General features: G+C 46.9%; 1 protein-coding gene across 3 annotated transcripts in view; it reads right to left on the reverse strand.

Annotated features, from left to right (window-relative positions):
• The window catches only part of LOC138565466 (uncharacterized), a 128,712-nt gene that overhangs the window by 105,495 nt on the left and 2,275 nt on the right, over positions 1 to 20,942 (reverse strand). For all 3 annotated transcript variants that reach the window (XM_069642981.1, XM_069642982.1, XM_069642983.1), the window contains exon 2: positions 17,927 to 19,079. In XM_069642981.1, the coding sequence (XP_069499082.1) occupies positions 17,927 to 19,079 (1,153 nt within the window). The remainder of the gene's footprint in view (positions 1 to 17,926; positions 19,080 to 20,942) is intronic.

The following is a 20,942-nucleotide window of genomic DNA, read 5'->3' on the forward strand; positions in this document are numbered from 1 at the left end:
TAACTTCCTTGGTGTAATGCATACATGCCACAATGCTCCAAACACAAGGCTGCCAGGACTATACGGCACTGAGGACTATGCGGCACCGATGATCCCCAACAAGGGGGAAACCAGCTATGTAGATGTCCTGCCAGCCTTGCAAATGTCTTGGTTCCATTAAGCTGTGTATAAAGGCGCTCTGCCCTCTAAGTCAAAGACAATTTCCTGGAGAAAAAGGCTTGCATTTGTGCTAATTTGCTTACCCACAATGCCTTGCCGATATGGCTCAACACTGGAGGTGAACTTCAGCAATGGCTCCTAGGTGGCATTATGGAATGTGTGATTGGACTCATATGAACTATCCTACTTTTATATTTTGAAATTTCAAATTGCAAGCTACTACTAGCTAGACAAAAAGTCACTTGCCACCTCAATTTTATACATAACGCAGCATACCATTTCTTACTCGCCACAAGTCCATTATCAATAGCCAATGGATAGTGCACATTTTGCTTCTTTATTATATGAGATACACACGTGCGAGACTGCTGTTCACACTATCAAGCGCATGCATCTTAGGATAAGCGAGCTAGTATCAATGCAACACGCAAGTACTAAATCAGTTCCTTGCTGGCTGATGCCATTGTGTGGTGCCCCTGGTCACGCCAGAGGCAGTAATGCTAGTATAGTGATTTGGGATATTTAACTATTTCAGCATCATGACCAAGTCCCAGACCAGCAGGGTCACTGTGCCAGAGCAGACAGCAACGTTTAGACAGCCAAAAGTGGAACCCACAAAGTCCCACTCCTAGACCTTGGCCCCTCTTCAAGTCAGATAGACCTGGAAGGGAGTCCTCATCTCTTCATGAGGTTGGCGGCAGAAACCCCATGGCAATTGAATTGAATTACTTGTATTGCGAGAGAACGGGCCAAATTAACAGCAGATCTTTTAAAAAAGGCAAAACATTTCTAACCAGAAGCCTAGTTGATCCTGGAAGCCAAACTATATAAATGAAACAGGGGAGTCTTTAGTGCTTTCCAGAACAGAGTCAACTCGTTCAGATTGCGGATCCTCCAGGGAATGGCGTTTCAGAATCTTGGTCCATGCACTGAAAAGCATCCGTCTCCTCTGGTGGAACAACGAGGAGGAGCAATGACCAGAAACAACTTATCAGATGAACCTAAGAATCGAGTCGGTTTCTATCAGATCAGCTTCTGCGCTAAATAGGTGGGGACAGGACTATGCAAGCATTAGTAAACCAACCACACTAGCTTGTGGTGTATTCTCTCTTTAACCAGAAGGCAATGTAGATCAGCGCAAGTCTGAAATATGCTTAGCTTTCAGGACTTTAAAGAGAAGTCTACTGCAAGCTTTTGGGCTTTCTGAACTTTATCAAGCTGTCCTTTTGGTATGCCTGCTAGAAAGCAGTTACCATAGTCCAGTTTAGAGGGGAATAAAGTCCCCACCACCATGACATGTTCGTGATGCGGGATGTATGGAAATGCCGGGTGCAGGAGAAGCAAGGAGTAGAATATGGACTGACATTTAGCTACCAACTGGCTATTGCCCACAAGATTCGATTGCCAGATGCAGCCCAAATTCTTGATCTTCCAAACATAATTCAAATTAGAGCCCAGAAAACACGGAGTCAGCAAATGCGGAGAGCCAAACAAAGCCAACTCTGTCTTGCTTGGATTCAACTGTAACCGATTCCAAATCATCCTCTGTCCCACTTTCTCTAAACACCCACTTGGTAGCAAGATGCCTCAGAATGACCCAATTTCATATAGATTTGTTTATCGCCTGCGTTAAGATTGAAAATCGACATTGCGTTTTCTCAGAATTCACATAAGTGCTTGTATATAGATCTTAAAAGTGGCGATAAGGACGACTGCAATTCTGTTGTAGTGCATCCGACAGGAAACCTCCAACTTTCAACTTTTGATTGCAGCTCGCTAACAATGACTTGAACCAGTTAATGGCCTGCACTGATCCTTCCGACAGGCGTGATGAGATGTTTTTTTCCACAGTGTCAAAGACTGCTGACAGATCCAGCATCACCGAGATGGCAATAGACGGCGAATCAAGGTTTAAGCACTCAGGACACTGAACGTATCCTTGCAAATCAGAACAAAGGGGCCCGCCAGTCACATGCGACCGTAGGAGACTGGGAGTTGGCAGAGAGCTGCAGCTTACCGGCTCTCACCATGGCATCCTGTATGCCAGGTGGGATCTGCATGAAGTGTTCCAGTGCACCGAGTGCTCCCAAGGGGTTGGAAATGCCAAAGTAGGAAGGGAGGCTGGAGCAGAGGCCATTAAGGAAACAGGAGAGCTGAGAAGGAAGGAAGGACTTCCATCTGATACTAAGATAGTGTCAGAGGCCTTTAATGCAATGGAGGACCACTATGGAGCCATGGAAGGGCTCAAAACATGCATAAGCCAACCAGAAAGCACAGAAACAAAACCTACCAATACGTTGCTTTGACACACAAGCAGCAGGAGGAGGAGGACTGTAAAAGGCCTGAGGAATTTAGTTTCAGGGCAGGAGTCATTTAGAGCAGATGGGAAAAACAGTACAGCAGGCATAAGAACCCAGGGGTTCAGCCAGAACAGGGAGCAGACCTGGGAAAACTACATGGCATGCCTAGAGAGAACTAATAGTCTTGAGAGATGCAGCAAAACCCCAGAGACCAAATAGGGCAACAAACCTGAGACTGCTACAAAGTGAGCAGGGAACTTTGTCCCTGCAAAATGTGAGCTGGGCACTACACCCACACAAAAATAAGCTGTGCCATATATGCCGAAATCTGGGTGCTATATTGCTACAGAAGGACAACTATCTTTAGAAAGATAACAAAAAAGTCATCCCTGTTTTTGTGCTACTTATGTCACTTTTATGGAATATACTGAAGCGATTGTGGGTACCTCCAGACCTTCCTCCTGCATATTATATAAAGTGATTGTCCAAGGGGTGGCGTGTAATGGGTGTGTGCTAAAACAATATGGTGCCGGTCCGCGGCCATTTTTGGACACTCACTTTTCATCTGACAAATAAGGCATAGGCCGTTGGCAGGTTTTGCAAGCTCAGCAGAATCCGCTGACAACTTGGTAGCAAAGGCAGAGCAAGGTCAAACAAATATTATCGAAGGAGCTCACTGCAGGGAATAGTTCTGGTATTCTCCACTGAAGGACAAACTGGAAAGGGAGTCGGAGCGCATTGTAGGTGCAGTGATAAGGGGTGCTGGGAATGAATGCGAGGAGAAGAGAGCTACGTTTTTCCACTTCTGACTGGATTTTTCCACTTTGCCACCAACACTTATGAGCTGCTCTTCGGCTGAGGGCAGCCATAACAAAGAGAGGTGGGGAAAAGACCCCATAAGAATAAAAGAGGCTTATAAGCAGGAGACCAGCCAGACCTTGGATCCCGGGTAAAGTAGTCTCGCTGCAAGGGAGGACATTCCGCTCCGCACAGTCCCCCGTTATTGCGTGTGATCTCTTGTGCCTACCTGCTGTGGGACTAAGTAGTGTTGCAGAGGCTAAGATGAAACCTTTTGTTTATTTGGTGTCTTATTCTATTCATGAGTGTGCAAGTATATAGTTGATATAGCGATCTCTGAACGTGCATATGGTATAATAAACGGCCTGTAACAAGCATTGTTATAATCATCTTTATTGGTTCTTGTGAGTTTTATGTTTTGCCTCTCTAGTCCAATTTTGCAGGATTAGCTGGGAACTGGTATGTCTATGAACAGGGCCAGGTAAGAGCACAACAGAGCTGCACTAGATTTTTAAATAGAAAGGGCATGTTCAGCTTTTTTGGATATTTATTGGTGCTATGTTAAAAGACAAACAGAAAAACAGGAGAGGAAGAGCAACTCTGAACCTAAGCAATGCAGAAGAACAAAGGTGTGGTGGGGGGAGGGGGTGGGAGGGACGGAGAACATACTAGACAATCCAAAACAGAATTCGAGCAACAGAAAGAGAGCAATGAGCTACATGATAGGGCAACAAAGAAAGTGAGAAGGGAAACAGTTAATAATAGGCCAAAAACATACAGCTTTGTATGAGCGTGATATAAATAAAATATATCATATCATAATAGGAGTGAGGGATAGAAGCATAGCAAGAGACACATTTGGAGACAGTAAAATAAAACAGATCAACAGCAGGTGGGTAGAGATGGAAATATAAAAGCAAGACTATTGAAGGGCAGGCCGAAAACAGAACAGACAGTGCAAGAAAGACAATCAAAAGGAGTAGCAACCTCAACCGAGAAAATGAAAAAACAGATATAGCCAGAGTAATCACATGAGAGAGGAAGTTATATCAACCAATACAGTGAGATATAGGAGGGGAAAAGCAACAATAGAATGCAGAGATTGGAAAGGCAGAGTGACAGAAACTGACCGCAAAGTGTGGCATCGCAACACTGAAGGGTGACAAGCAGAGCATCAGACAGTGAGAGACAAAGTAGCAAAGGGAAGGAGAGATGGAGCAAAAACATGGACTGTCTGTCGAGAAGGTAGTGCCAGGCAGCAACAGTAGGCCTGAGAGGCAGAGAAGTGATGCTGGTAGAGTGAGGGACTTGATTTATGAAATCACCCGATGTAACCAGCTGGCATTTGTAGTAGCATTTAACAGAGTTTGTGCCCAAGTATCATGAAGATGAAGCTGGGTAGCATGCATCTGTAAGGTTCTTGTGTGGGGGAAATGTTTTCCACAGGTGCAATAACTTATTTAGAACCACTATGAAATACAGCGGTTTTCTCAATGTTTTCGAACAAAGTTTTAATTTTACACACAAATTGGGTAGTTGTCAGACACTTTACTCTTGCGCTAGGGGAAAATAATTTTTACTTTCTTGAAATTGGACTTACTCTCTAATTCCAAAAATTGGGAGTAAAATACTCACTCCAAAATCCTATCTGGACCACAGGCTGTATCGAGTCCATTCTAGTAGGGCCCGATTTAGTGCATGCTACAAAGAAATGCCTCCTCCTTCCTGCAACGCGGTTGCATCATTCCCCGGGGCGGAGGTCATTCGTGTTGGAGGATTTAGTGATTAAGATATTTCTGACTCCCAGGGCAAGATGGCTAGCTGTGTGAGATTGACTGCAAGTTTGGAAATGTGCAATAAGGAGAATAAAGAACACACCTAAGGGACATGTAAAGCATACTGGAGAATAAAGCATGAACTAGTTAGAGATTGCATCTTGTGCAAAATTAGATTTGCTCTGCTAGCTGCTGGTTCTCCAGAGGTAGCTCCTGCTTAACAGTTTATGCCCGATACCCGGGAGCTGCTTTTTGCTCCTGGTAAACGAATCCTAATTCCGATCCCTGCGTACTTGTTGCGTGATGAGAGGCCTGGTGGACATCACTGTGATTAGAGTGGGGGATGGGTCCTTTCAGCCAGAACCCGAATTGATCCTGGGTGAGTTCTATGAGAAGTTGTATGCACACCGTGAGGCCCCCCCGACTCGGAAGCACAGCACTCATTTCTACACAATGTCCCTTTCACCACACGCTACCCTTGACAGTGCGGCTAAAGGAGCATTTGATGCCCCTATTACTACTGATGACCTCCTAGCAGCACACAGGGACCTCCCATCCTCTAAGGCACCTGGTTCGGATGACATTACAGCAGAGTGTGCATCCAGTATGGAAGGATACTTGTTGGAGGTTTGTCAGGAGGTGCTGCGGTCTGGCTGTATGCCCTCCACAATGTGGGAGGGTGTCATCCCCAATTGTAAAATTGGGTAAAGATCCCACAGACTGTGCCTCCTACAGGTCAATTGTACACATGGCTCAGTCAGGCTTTGTTACAGACTGCTCTACGGCCCTCAATCTGCGCCTATTATTCACAATACTAGCACAGTTGACCCTGAAGTGCAAGCTCTAGACGTGCCATTAGATAGGGAGAAGTTATTCGACTCAATGTCAGAGGAATACTTCTTCATGGTCCTGGAGAGGGTCGGGTTCCATATTATTTTTGAAATGTGTTAATCTGTTATACTACAATGTTACAGCACAAATAGGATTATTTGGTAAATGCACAGTCTCGTTCCCAGTGGGCCGAGGAACGCGCCAAAGGTGCCCATTATCACTGCTCCCGTTTGCGGTTGCCAACGAGCCGCTGGTTGACAACTTACGGATGTTACATCTGCAGCAAGGTCTTGCATTTGGGGGAGTGCAGATGTTTATCTCACTTTATGCTGACATCAATGATCCTGAGTGCAATCTATCTGCCCTTACTTAGCAGATTGACAACTTTGGTAAAACGTCCGGCCTACAGTTTAACTGGACCAAGTCTATTTTGTTCCCATTGGCCGATGGGACCGCGAAACCACAGGGTATGGGACTCTTCCTATGAGAACAGACATTTGTTCTATACTTGGGCATTAGGGTCAGTTGGAATAGGTCTACACTGTTGGGAGACAATCATCTGGAATATGCGGAGTGATGGAATGCTCTTCCACTCTCCCTAGCTGAAAATGGTAATGCTTCCTAAACAGCTATATTGTTTTTAACATTCCTGTGTGGCCTGAGGTCATATTATTTAAAGACCGTAGATCATGGTTGGTAAGGCTTTCCTGGTATCCGAAAACACCTGGAGTTCGATGGGAAACTTTGACTAGGCCGTATGACTCGGGGGATGGGGGGACTTGGGGGCTAAATGCTCAACTATATTATATGGCGGCTCGGATCTCATTTGCATCATTCTGGAGGCCAGGCTCGCAACCATTTCCACATGTACAGATAGAGAGGCAGTCTGTTCATGCCCTTGTGACCGGGAAGGCAGATGCCTAATGTAGGTTTGACCCTGTGATGTGTATGCTCTCTGCATGGAGGAGACCGAATAAGCGGCTGCAGATACAAACACTGTACACACCGAAATTGTGCGTATGGGCCATGCAATGGTTGGATCCAGCAGGCGATACACAATAACATCCACTTGGTCGCTGCTGGAAATCAATCCTATGCATGATTTTAATCCTGATGGGGCAAGTTGAAGCAAAGTTGGGTTGTGATTTCAGGGTACTATTCCAATATTACCGGATTTGAGTAGCTTGTCGAACTTGGTCTCAGGAATTATTATAATAATACAGTCTTAAACCGGCTCACTCGCGGAGGGTGGTTTCTATTGTCCATCAAATGGTGTGCAAAGCTCTCCCAGTGAAGTTTTGCCTTGTAGATTGAGGTGGACGTCGGATGTTGGATTTGATATAGATGTCAATCTCTGGACTCAATACAAGGTTTAAATTAATTCAATATAAGATTCTGCATAGAGCATATATTTCCAGTTGTTTAAGTATTGTTTTTTTAGCAGACATGCCATGCGTTTTTTATCTGTTTTTATGTGTATTTGTGATAATCAATTATGTGATATTAATGCATTTGATATTTTTATAATGTATCCCGATGACCTTATGTCGACTAAAGGACAATGTTATGTTATTTCCCGTTCCAGGCAGGTGAAGTTTGATGGAGCGGCAGATGGTAAAGGCCCCAGATGTAAAGAAAGTGGTGCAGGGTTCCTGCATATGATGTGGGGTGCCCAAAGCTTTTGCATTTTGGGAGCAAGTAGTAGTTATGACGGGCCAAATGATTGAGCATGATGTCCCCAGTGAAACATTGTTCAGTCTGTCTGGGTGGCTGCAGGGATTTCTAAAGGGGCTAGAAACTATGATCTATGTGTATGATAACTTTGGTCGAGCCCTTCCTTGCCCACGGTTAAGTGGTTGTCAGATCTGCCATGGTGGTGTGGCTCAGAATTGAAGTACTGCTCTTTACTATCAGCGAGGTCTATACCCAGTAATATTTGGGAATCATTTAAGAATTTTCTCAGAAGTAGGCCGCAAGACCACATAGATTGAGAGTTAAGTGTGTCACAAAGTATGCTGGTATTTACCGGTGGAGCTCTTCTGATGGTTACACCTCCTTTAGCTGGGTAATGTTACTTTATAGTTTTCCCATATGCATGACAATGGTTTCTCTGAACTGGCAATTTGTGCGAAACAAAGAACTAGAGTACCTTATTTTCACGCCTTGGTGTTTTCGACAATGATGGTATATGATGTAAATGTATGGAAAGCTGCCATGTTGTGAGCCCTATGCCTTGTTTACACCTCGTGTTCTTTTATGTTGAACTGCTTGTTTGCTGTGCAAACATTTATAAATAACTTAAACACCCCTAGGGAGACTATTGAATAGTGGCTGCACATCCCTAGCCTCATGGGAAGTGACGACACCTTGCCAATCATCACACTGGTCATGCATAGTGCTGTATTGTTTTAGTGGCCGCACATCCCTAGCCTCAGGGGAAGTGACGAAACCTTGCGAATCATCACACTGGTCATGCATAGTGCTGTATTGAATAGTGGCCGCACATCCCTAGCCTCATGGGAAGTGACGACACCTTGCGAATCATCACACTGGTCATGCATAGTGCTGTATTGTTTTAGTGGCCGCACATCCCTAGCCTCAGGGGAAGTGTCGACACCTTGCGAATCATCACACTGGTCATGTATACTGCAGTATCGTTTTAGTGGCTGCACATCCCTAGCCTCAGGGGAAGTGACGACACCTTGTGAATCATCACACTGGTCATGCATGCTGCTGTATTGAATAGTGGCCGCACATTCCTAGCCTCAGGGGAAGTGACAACACCTTGCGAATCATCATACTGCTGTATTGTTTTAGTGGCCGCACATCCCTAGCCTCATGGGAAGGGACGACACCTTGCGAATCATCACACTGGTCATGCATGCTGCTGTATTGAATAGTGGCCGCACATCCCTAGCCTCAGGGGAAGTGACGACACCTTGCAAATCATCACACTGGTCATGCATGCTGCTGTATTGAATAGTGGCCACACATTCCTAGCCTCCGGGGAAGTGACGACACCTTGCGAATCACCACACTGGTCATGCATGCTGCTGTATTGAATAGTGGCTGCACATTCCTAGCCTCGGGGCAAGTGACGACACCTTGCGAATCATCATACTGGTCATGCATGCTGCTGTATTGAATAGTGGCCGCACATTCCTAGCCTCAGGGGAAGTGACGACACCTTGCGAATCATCACACTGGTCATGCATGCTGCTGTATTGAATAGTGGCCGCACATCCCTAGCCTCAGGGGAAGTGACGACACCTTGCGAATCATCACACTGGTCATGCATGCTGCTGTATTGAATAGTGGCCGCACATTCCTAGCCTCAGGGGAAGTGACGACACCTTGCGAATCACCACGCTGGTCATGCATACTGCTATATTGTTTCATTAAGCTTCTAGACCTGAAGACTCAGATGCAAAAGATTGCGAATGTCAGGCGTGAACTGTATGCGCTGAAGTAACATGTGAAAATGAAAAAGCGCTAGATCATGGAAGAGTCATCCTTTACATGTTGAAGGATTTACGATGTTAAGTCACCCAGATATTCAAATGAGTGGACCCACATATGTGGACCATAGTAAATGTAATTGCCAATGAAACTGTAACCGCTTGCTGTCTCTGCTGGTGCTGTCACCGAGTGCTACAGCAATTCCCTAAAGGTTCATACTGAGAAAATGTTCCTCACATTCACAGATCGTATAGAAATGATATATACTCCTGGAAGAGACCGAGCGTGATGAAGAAGCAAAGGGAGGAATTGTGAATATAATGGAGAGTATACAGGGAAAAACAATGTCTTCACGACGAGAAATGGTAATGGGTAATTATTTCAAATGGAGCGTTCTGGTCCTGTATGCATGCATACATGCATGCATGTGCTGGGTTTCATATAGCACAAATGGAGCGTTGTGGGCCTACGCTTCAGCGTTCTGTTCCTGTATGTATGCATGCGCTGGGTTTCATATAGCACAAATGGAGCGTTGTGGGCCAACACTTCAGCGTTCTGGTCCTGTATGCATGCATGCATGCGCTGTGTTTCAAATAGCACAAATGGGGCGTTGCGGGCCTAAGCTTCAGCGTTCTGGTCATGTATGTATGCATGTGCTGGGTTTTATATAGCACAAATGGAGCGTTGTGGGCCTACGCTTCAGCGTTCTGGTCCTGTATGTATGCATGCGCTGGGTTTCATATAGCACAAATGGAGAAATGTGGGCCTACGCTTCAGCGTTCTGGTCCTGTATGCATGCATGTGCTGGGTTTTATATAGCACAAATGGAGCATTGTGGGCCTACGCTTCAGCGTTCTGGTCCTGTATGTATGCATGCGCTGGGTTTTATATAGCACAAATGGAGAAACGTGGGCCTACGCTTCAGCGTTCTGGTCCTGTATGCATGCATGCATGTGCTGGGTTTCATATAGCACCAATGGGGCGTTGTGGGCCTACGCTTCAGCGTTCTGGTCCTGTATGTATGCATGTGCTGGGTTTCATATAGCACAAATGGAGCGTTGTGGGCCTACGCTTCAGCGTTCTGGTCCTGTATGTATGCATGTGCTGGGTTTCATATAGCACAAATGGAGCGTTGTGGGCCTACGCTTCAGCGTTCTGGTCCTGTATGTATGCATGCGCTGGGTTTCATATAGCACCAATGGGGCGTTGTGGGCCTACGCTTCAGCGTTCTGGTCCTGTATACATGCATGCATGTGCTGGGTTTCATATAGCACCAATGGGGCGTTGTGGGCCTACGCTTTGCGTTCTGGTCCTGTATGAATGTATGCATGTGCTGGGTTTCATATAGCACAAATGGAGAGTTGTGGGCCTACACTTCAGCGTTCTGGTCCTGTATGTATGTATGCATGCGCTGGGTTTCATATAGCACCAATGGAGCGTTGTTGGCCTACGCTTCAGCGTTCTGGTCCTGTATGCATGTATGCATGCATGTGCTGGGTTTCTTATAGCACAAATGGGGCGCTGTGGGCCTACGCTTCAGCGTTCTGGTCCTGTATGTATGTATGCATGTGCTGGGTTTCATATAGCACCAATGGGGCATTGTGGGCCTACACTTCAGCGTTCTGGTCCTGTATGCGCATGTGATGGGTTTCATATAGCACCAATGGGGCATTGTGGGCCTACGCTTCAGCATTCTGGTCCTGTATGTATGCATGCATGCATGCATGCATGCATGCATGCATGTGCTGGGTTTCATATAGCACAAATGGGGCGTTGTGGGCCTACACTTCAGCGTTCTGGTCCTGTATGCATGCATGTGCTGGGTTTCATATAGCACAAATGGAGCGTTGTGGGCCTACGATTCAGCGTTCTGGTCCTGATGCATGCATGCATGTGCTGGGTTTCATATAGCACCAATGGAGCGTTGTGGGCCTACGCTTCAGCGTTCTGGTCCTGTATGCATGCATGTGCATGTGCTGGGTTTCATATAGCACCAATGGGGCGTTGTGGGCCTACGCTTCAGCGTTCTGGTCCTGTATGCATGCATGTGCTGGGTTTCATATAGCACCAATGGGGCGTTGCGGGTCTAAGCTTCAGCGTTCTGATCCTGTACGTATGCATGTGCTGGGTTTTATATAGCACAAATGGAGTGTTGTGGGCTTACACATCAGCGTTCTGGTCCTGTATGCATGCATGTGCTGGGTTTCATATAGCACCAATGGGGCGTTGCGGGCCTAAGCTTCAGCGTTCTGGTCCTCTATGTATGTATGTGCTGGGTTTTATATAGCACAAATGGAGTGTTGTGGGCCTACACATCAGCGTTCTGGTCCTGTATGCATGCATGTGCTGGGTTTCATATAGCACCAATGGGGCGTTGCGGGCCTAAGCTTCAGCGTTCTGGTCCTGTATGTATGCATGCATGCATGTGCTGGGTTTCATATAGCACAAATGAAGCGTTGAACAACATCACGGGCATGTCGTGATGGGGTTCAATTTGGACAGCATATTAGGGACACTCTTGGAATGCCATGGAGTGGGCAAATAGAGAGGGTTACAGGCAGGGAAGACAGGTTACAGTTACACAGGGTCGGGAGAACAAGTCGGACACAGCCTTAATGAAAGCACCGGTGGATGCACTTGCCCCGACGTTCCTAGCGACTGTGTTTGGGTTTGCCTCAGTGATTGCCACCTTTGCCTTCTGCCGCTGTGAGAGGAAAAGCATAGTTTAATCCCCCAGGAAAACCCCAAAAGGAAGGAAGTTATTCATCCACTCCTACCTCATTCTTGCCTTTTTGCCAAAGTTGACTGGCTTCAAAAAGCCACTGAAGTGAAGTTAATTGGTCTGCGTTTCTCTCCAGGATCACTATCAGAGGGAACAAAGAAGCATTTACTGTAGGAGGGCTCCACTGTATAAAGGTGAGCCCAGTGGTTATGATACAAAGGTAGGAAGCCAGACAACAATTTGACAAAAAGGAAGCCAATGTTTCCCTACAGCTGCAACACTTGTAGAACGGCACTTCCATTCACCTCAATGGGAGGCGCCCCGACACAACAGAGGATGCAGTGGTAAGATTGGTCCAATTTTCCAGTAGAACAAAACAAGTCTAGGGCGCACCCGCTAACCTGCCAAGCACAGAGGCGACTTTTGACAAGGCTAGAGGAAGAAGGAGGAGTTCGAAAGAGTGTGAAGCAAGGAGTGGGAGAGAGGTGGGCAGAGATAGTGAAGGAGGTTAATAAACATCCACAAAGAAAAGTAGGTGGAGGAGAAACAGGAGATTGGGGGGTGTGGGGGCTGGCGAGTATCAAGAATGTTGGGAGTAGAAAAGGAAGATCTTGGGGAAGGGACATTAATGGGGCGGGTATTGAAGTGGAGTGATGGTGCAAAGGAGGAAAGTATAAGAACAAAGGAATCCGTATAAATGAACGGAATAACAAAACCAAATGGGATATTTATTCGAATTGTTGGCTGGAAGGAAATTATGAACAGCCGAAGATTTTGAATATATATCCCATTCAGTGCTATTATAGTGAACAAGGGAAGCGGGGATTGCGGTAGTACCCTTGTTCACTATAATAGCATCAGTGGTTGTGGGGGTGTACCCCACGACCTAAACAATAAAGGTACAAAAGAATTAAAAATTTTAAAAAAGGACCCTGCAGCGCCAATTCTCATGTACATTAAATCAAGGGAAACGGCCTCGCAGAGGAATGGAGGAGTTGGCGGCACACAGTGAATTGTGTCGCGGCGTAAAGTAAGGGAGAGAGTGGGGATGGGGGTCTGATGGGTTACCAGAAATGTCTATGGGAGAAAAAAATATCACTGTTTTAAACCCACAGCGAGCACGAATGGTGACTACAGGCATCCACAGAACAGAGCAGACGCATTGTATTGATACTGATGCAGGCTTTCGAACCGTAATGAATGGTGACAACTGATAACGTATGGTGCCAAAATCCACACAAAGCAGCCAGCCTCAATAGAGGGGGGGGGGGGATTGCACGCATACAGAGGGAGTGGGGGTATCACTTGCATCGCGGGGAGACAGAGGGGCGGGGGCATCACTCACATTACGGGCGGAGAAAGAGGGGTGCATAACACACCACAGGGGACAGATGGAGTGTGGGGGGCATCACAGGGGGACAGAGGAGGTGGGGGACATCACTCGCATCAGGGGATTACAGTAGGGGGTGGGGGCATCACACATCATGGGGGACAGAGGGGGTGGGGGCATCACGCATCATGGGAGTACAGTATGGGGTGGGGGCATCTCACGTGTCACGGGGGGACAGAAGGGGTGGGGGGCCATCACACAGATCACAGGGGGACATAGGGGGGTGGGGGCACATCACACGCATCTCAGGGGACAGAGGAGGTGGGGGCTGCATCACACTCATGGGGGGACAGAGGGGATGGGGCATCACAGCACAGTGGGATACAGGGGGTGGGGGCATCACACGCATCACAGGGGGACAGAGGGGGCATCACAGGGGGACAGAGGGGGCACACATCACGGGGGGACAGCTGGCGGTGGGGGGATCACATCATGGAGGGAAGTCTTGAGAAAGAGGTTAAGAAGAGCAAGGGGAAAGCTGGAATGAAAGCATGGTTAACGAACTTGAAGGTGAGGTACTTAATATTGACGTTGGTATAGGTTAGAGTTTATCCCCAGTCTGTGAGGGAGGTGGAATAAACATGTAGAGTTGAAAAGAGGAGAGGAGAAGACAGGCTGGTGGGCATAAGATCCAGGACCCTCCAAATAAGTCAGTTAGTGTAGTTGCCCCTCGGCCTGCCTTGTGAACCAGATATTATATGAATAAGCCTGGTATGTTATCATCAGTAATCCATTACTCATTTAGTGAATCATTAGAAATGAATGACTCATTTAGGGATATCCATCATTCATTCTGATTAGTAGTGACATTTGTTATCCATATTATTCAGCCATTTGGTTTGCTAGAGAAGAGGCCTGTTATATATTAAGTGCCTTGTAGAGACATGTTAAGACATATGTTATTATGCATGCACTAGAGACACGCACGAGTGTGCACTTAGAGTATGCATGGAGCTATGGTAGAGCGCTTGGGTTGTGAGAGAAAAAGTAAATGCTAGAATGCATGTAGATTGCTCTTAAGCCATCCTGAAGAGACACAAGAGCAGCGCCACAGCGAAGAATGTTTTACGTTACACTGGTACGAGGAATGAGTAAACAGTTTGGTTGGCAGACAGATATTACGTGACTCTTGCCTTAGTAGAGCACAGGAGAGGTGCTGGCTTTATCAGGCACTGGGTTCGCAGACAGGCATGAAGGTGGGGGCATGCAGGGAGCGAGGAGCTTTGGACAGAGAGACACGGATAGAGGGATTTCAGAAGCTGAGAGCTGACAGTGAATGGAGAAATATGGGATATGGGAGGATGGTAACACGTAACACAGATATCATTTACAAGATAGGCTGAAATGTCACGATGACAGAACACACAGTGACTGGGGATAGAACAAGAGATGCGTACACAGACTTCCAGGCGCTGTCCGGATTTAGAAATGCTGGTTGACAGAAAGAGTGAATCTTAGCTAAGAGAGATTGTAACCATAAAGATTTATGTACGTCATTGAATAGTATATCCAAGGGTGAGGGTTGAGGAGTGATTAAATGTACATGGAGAGGCGTTTGGGAATGAAAAGGAAGCAGTGCCATTGAGGGAGACGTTTGGTTTGGTATTGACATGCAGCTTGGGGAAGCATTCTGATGAGAGCTGATGAGATCGATCTGGCAGAGAGTTGGCAGGAGATCAGATGAGCTTGGCAGAGGCTTGAGGCAGTTCGAGTGACCAGACTGGCAAAGGGAGCTGGAGAGGAGAGACACGAGATTGGGAAGCTTGCACATGCAGAGGGGAGTATTGCTGATTGATTGAATATGCCTAATTGATCTGAATAAGACACGTGCAATGGGGAATTAGGACAGACATTCACACAGAGCTTTTGGTTTGATAGAAGGGGAAATCAGACAGGGATTGTCTAAGAGAGAGAGAGTGATGTGTGGTGTGGATTGGAGAGGAATGCTGAGACGTTTGTGTCCATTATCTTATTTCTTGTGCCATTTCTTAGCGTTTGGTTGGTTGTGTATGTTGTATCTTGCGTCTATTCTTAGGGTTATGGTAACAGGTTATGTTTGTGTGTCCATAGCATAGCAATTTGGGAGTAACACAGTGCACAATCGCCCTGAGATACAAGAGCAGGGGGGGCATAGTGGTCCACCACCCCTCCCCCCCCCCCCCCCCAAGGTAGATCCGGAGACTAGGCCAAAGGTAGATTTGTTTTCAGACTAACAGCCTCACCTGGCGCACCATCTGGGACCTTGGCAACTGCGTCATTGTTTTGCTTGCCGGCCGTGGCAGACTGACGTATAGAAACACTATGGAGCAGGACCTCTGGTTTGTTGATCACTGTCCAGGACATGGCAACCTGCGACCCATCGCTCCAGGCAAAAGTTGAGTTAAGGAGGTGAGTGAGTGCGGGGCTCTCATGGTTAGGTCTGGTGCCCTGCTCTTACCTCACTCATTGGTACGAGTGCAGGCATGAAGGCCATCTTGAGAAGGTGGCTTTAAAGCTCTTTTCTTAATTTCCCATGGTGGTTCTGATGGGATTTTGTGCATTCAGGGAGGCTGTTCCTCGGTCGATTGACAGAGGACCTTTTCACACCTTTTCTGGACGTCTGGACTCTGGAGATGGTGATCAGACTATTCTTGATCTGTGCTTTCTTGGATGTGCTCAGGGTTTGAACTGCTTCCTTGTGTACTCTACGGTGAGACCAAGTATGGTTGGGTGGGTAAGGCAAAGAATCGTAAAGTTGATCAGCTGATCTATGGCAATCCACTTGTGGGTGTAAAGTGTTGCGTGACGTGTTCATACCCAGAGGGTGAGCTTGTCTGCTCGGGTCCATCTGCAGCTGTTTGAGGAGCTTTGTGATGTAGGGCTTTGGGCAGAAGCCGAATGTCAGAGGAAGGGAAGGTTGAGACGAAGACTGACATCCAATCTTGGATCCGGGATATGCAGGAGGAATGGGCTTTAGGTGGCTCTTTAGGGGCCAGAAGTTAAGCACAGGAATATGGAGGGCAAATATTCAAGGAGCTTGCTTACGGGTTCCAGGTAATATTGCAGATGCTTGGGGATCCCACGTGTAGTGAAGTTGGTGGGATGGAGATCTAGGGGCCAATTTTCCATATTCTACTTGGATAGATTCGAACCAACTAAGGGCCGTTTAGCTTACACTTGTAGAGAGTAGAAAGGTGTTGTGCATGATACGTGTCATAGGCAGCTGGCAAGTTCAATGGGAATAGTACACCAGAAATGCTATTGTCCAAGGTTTCAAAGATATCAATTACGGTGGTCTGCGTTTCTCTAGTTGGTCTGTCGCCAGACTGGCAAATGAGAAGGATCAGGGTAATCTCGGAGTGCCTTTGGATTTGGCGTAGGACGATCAGGAATGTTGCCCATCGATCACTAGACGGCCATGGTGAGGGCTCAGCCCTTTTCAGTATTGCAGACATTTTAGCTTTCGTCAGTAGGGCGAGGACAGCATCAGTGTTTATTGAGGACTTTCATAATGTTTCACAACATAACACAATGCAAAATAGCATGCCGCTGCAATGGAAAGCCTTACAAATGGGATAATCAGGGCAGAGGACATTAAGGCCTTCCTCCTCAGGGTAACAAAGGACAACATATACTAGGCCTCTGGACTAGCATTATTACTTAACAGCTATATCAGCATCACACTGCTGTCTAATGCTGCCAACACAGATTTTGGTATCCAGATCTGGATTGATGGGGCTCAGACCTCACATCCTGTAAATCACATCGAGGGACTTTCTTGACCGAAGGATTCATTTAGTCGTACCATCATTGCCTGGGGAAGCGGAAGACATTCCCCCAATTGGTTTGATGGATCATTTCAGTTCACCCTCACATATCCATACCAAAAAACCCAAATCATCCGGAGAAATCATGGGGAGAAAACGGAGACTTGAGACCCTGCTTCTCCAGTTTAACAGGGATATATATTTACCATAAAACATGTCGGGCAGTGTGACCAGGCTCAGGACCCACCCACTCAGACTTGGGTTTCCTACGAAATATGATAATATAGCATGACAATAGCTACGCTGTTAGCACCAGAAAATGTGGCACGCCAACTGTCTGCCTGTATCAAATCAGCAATAGACAATTCCATACCTGATGCAGGAGTGTTCACCCTACAATCTTTCAATTACCTGAATGTCTGTACTTTGCCCTGCCCCCTACAACACTGCAAATCCTATCTGGCCTTTAGACTACCCTGTACCCGGCACATATTTCCCCATATCCTCTCCATGAAGCACCACAGACCCTTCCTGTGAGCCCCTTGTTCTCTACATTCCGCCGAACCCATGTCTACCTCCCATACCGTGCTTTGGATCCTGTTGCTTTGTCAAGAAAGACTGGGGATAAGGGGACTGTGCCTGCAAAGCTCAGGGGATAACACTCTTAAAGCCAGAAAGGTGCGTTAAAGGTGCAACAATCTCAATTACAGCCTCTGTTGACATCATTATGAGGAATAGAAACATACCTGGGGTGGCTTTCAACAGGGGCATTCCTAGGTTTCCATTTCTTCTTGCCAAAGAGTCTATCAAAGTAGGTTCATCAGCGGGAAGAGTTTCAGATCCCAGGGATTTTGAAGGCTCGGCTGGACCCTGTTCATTAGAACACCATGGATCCAACTCGTAGATATGATCTGAACCCTGTTCATACTGAAAGGTTTGTTGTAGGGCTTGTTTCTCCTCTTGCCACTTCTCTTCAGGACTCAATGGTTCAAGCTTGAGCCTTTGAACAGTGTTCTGCCCATCTGTAAATGCTGCTTGGGTTGGCTTTACAGCCTGGCTCGGTTGATGACAATCAAAATTGGCAAACAGTGGTTCTATGCATTGGTTGTGCTGTTCGTTCTGCCCATCAGTAAGCACTGGTTGAGTACACAGATTCTCCTCTTGGTTGTGTCCACCAGAAAATCTTGGCTGTATAGCGTGGCTCTCTTGTTGGCAACGCCAATCGGCAACAGATGGTTGTATGCACTGGTTCTGTTGGCTCTGCCCATCAGTAATCCCTGGTTGCATGCACTGCTTCTTCTGGCTCTGCTCATCAGTAATCACTGGTTTTAAGCACTGCTTCGGTTGGAAAGGCCAATTAAATGCTTGTTGAAGACAGATGCTTGGTTCCCCTGCTGGAGGAAATGCATGTCGATCATAGTCTCTGTCCATTGCTGGACTCACCATCTCCACAGATGTTACACGGTTTTTCAGGAATTCTTGGCCCTTTGTTCGCCAGATTTGTTCCATAACCTCTGCAACTTTAAGGGGTATGTCCTGCATGGTATTCTGCAAGTGATCCATTTTTGCATGTAGCTGCTGCAGCGTGGGTAAGATATCTGTATTGGGGACATGCCTTGTAGGGGGCACGGACCTACTGATCCATTGTGGGATTTGGGAGAGATCCCGAGCTATAGTTTCTGACATTGGAAGCTTCCCAAGCTCTTGATGTACTGCCCCTCCCCAGACTTCAGCCCCCAGCCTTTCAGAGTCTTTAGGTTGGAAGAGAATCTCGGGCATGGCTCTTACAGCAGACATGCTACGAACACGACCGGCTGGTGGTGCTGCTCCCACAAGCTCAGACGAGCGCTGCGCGTTCCTTCTCTCCATGTAAATACTCTGCTGTCCAAACTCGGGCTTCTGGATGGGGGGAAAAGATACAACAATTACAATTATGGCAAAAGAAGGGCCAGAGAAACAAGGGGCATTTGTAATCATTAAATAAAGACAATGGATAATTGCTGTTCATGTGTCCCTATGTTTTATCTCTCTCCTGCAAATGCAAATGTTGCACCCGATTATCCATGCAAGAGATCTGGTGAAATATGGTGGTACTGCCCACCCCTGGGTTCAAAAGATGTTTAAAGAACAATAAGGCCAAGTGTACAGGCAAAGCAAAAGCATGCATAGGTTAAGACAGAAATGAAAGGAGAGATCTAGTGTTCGATTGCCATAAGGTGCTCTCTTCTGTGAGCTTCTCACGTAGATCAGAACCACCTGAACTTAAAGGACTTGTAGCAATATCTGCAGAGGGCCCATCTGTTTATTTGGTAAAGGGTTGCAGAGTCCTGTGCCTTGGGTCAGTCGGGGCAGCAAGGTTTACAGAATATGTACAGAAAATGGAACTTAGCCCTGCCTCTGGAGTCAGTGTCTGGACCCAATGTTCACAGAACCTTGCCTGTGTTGTATGGTGCTGAGCCCTGCCTTTGGGGTCAGTGTCTGGACCCCAATGTTTACAGAATACTTACAGGACATGGTGCGGAATCTGGAGAGCCTTGCCTACGTTACATGGTGCTAAGCCCTGCCTTTGGGGTCAGTTTCTGTGCAGCGTGTATAGCCAGTTGTTTACTACTATCAGTTGCGGTATTCCCTCCACAGGGGGAATGAGATGATCTACTGACATACTGGAGATAGGCTGACAACCACCTGCCACAGCTCCTGGTCCTGTTGGCCTCCCGCTCCACAGTCTGGTAGGGACCACTCACTTTTGCCAGAATAGGACGGCCGTGGCATATGGAGGCCCAGCGATTGATCTAACGCTCAACAACCCCTAGATCAGCCTGTCGATCAAGGAATTGCAGCTGTTCAGAAGGTAAGTTGGGAGCTGTAGTGGACTTTCAGAAGTATAGTTCAAGCACCTTTATTAACAGCGTCAAGATGGGTGGGATGACATCCTATAGTACCACAAGGAACCAGACTAGAAAGGATTAGGATGGCACGTTGTGTGGGGAGAAATCCCATACCAGGGGTACGCAACCTTTGGCTCTCCAGAGGGTTTGGACTAGACGGTCTCATGCGAATCAGAGAAGGGGCAGGGATCCTGGAAGTAGTCCAAGACTTGTAGAGAGCAGCAGGTTGTAGACCCATGCCCTATATGATCTAGGGAGAAATCAGACTGGAAAGCATTAGGATTGCTACAGAAGAGTGGCAGGAAAGGTTGAAACCAAGCACATTGACCTTCGCCAGCATCCTTAACAGTCACAGCTAGTAGGGATATAGTGCACTGCTTATTTCTTGACACTACAACCAAGTACCTTTTCCCCCTTCCAACAAATAGTTGTCTGCCTACATATTCTCATCCTATGGCTATGCATCTCAACATACACAACACAAACATACAAAAACAAACATTCATGCACACCCGACACCCCTCCACCCCGCATCTCAACATACACAACACAAACATTAATGCACACCCGACACCCCTCCAGCCCCGCATCTCAACATACACAACACAAACATTAATGCACACCCGACACCCCCATCTCAACATACACAACACAAGCATTCAAAAACAAACATTCATGCACTCCCGACACCCCTCCACCCCCGCATCTCGACATACACAACACAAACATTCAAAAACAAACATTCATGCACACCTGACACCCCTCCACCCCCGCATCTCATACACAACACAAACATACAAAAACAAACATTCATGCACTCCCGACACCCCTCCACCCCCGCATCTCGACATACACAACACAAACATTCAAAAAC

This window comes from Ambystoma mexicanum, chromosome 1p (assembly GCF_040938575.1).
Source record: "Ambystoma mexicanum isolate Mex_15411 chromosome 1p, UKY_AmexF1_1, whole genome shotgun sequence".
Lineage (NCBI taxonomy): Eukaryota > Metazoa > Chordata > Amphibia > Caudata > Ambystomatidae > Ambystoma > Ambystoma mexicanum.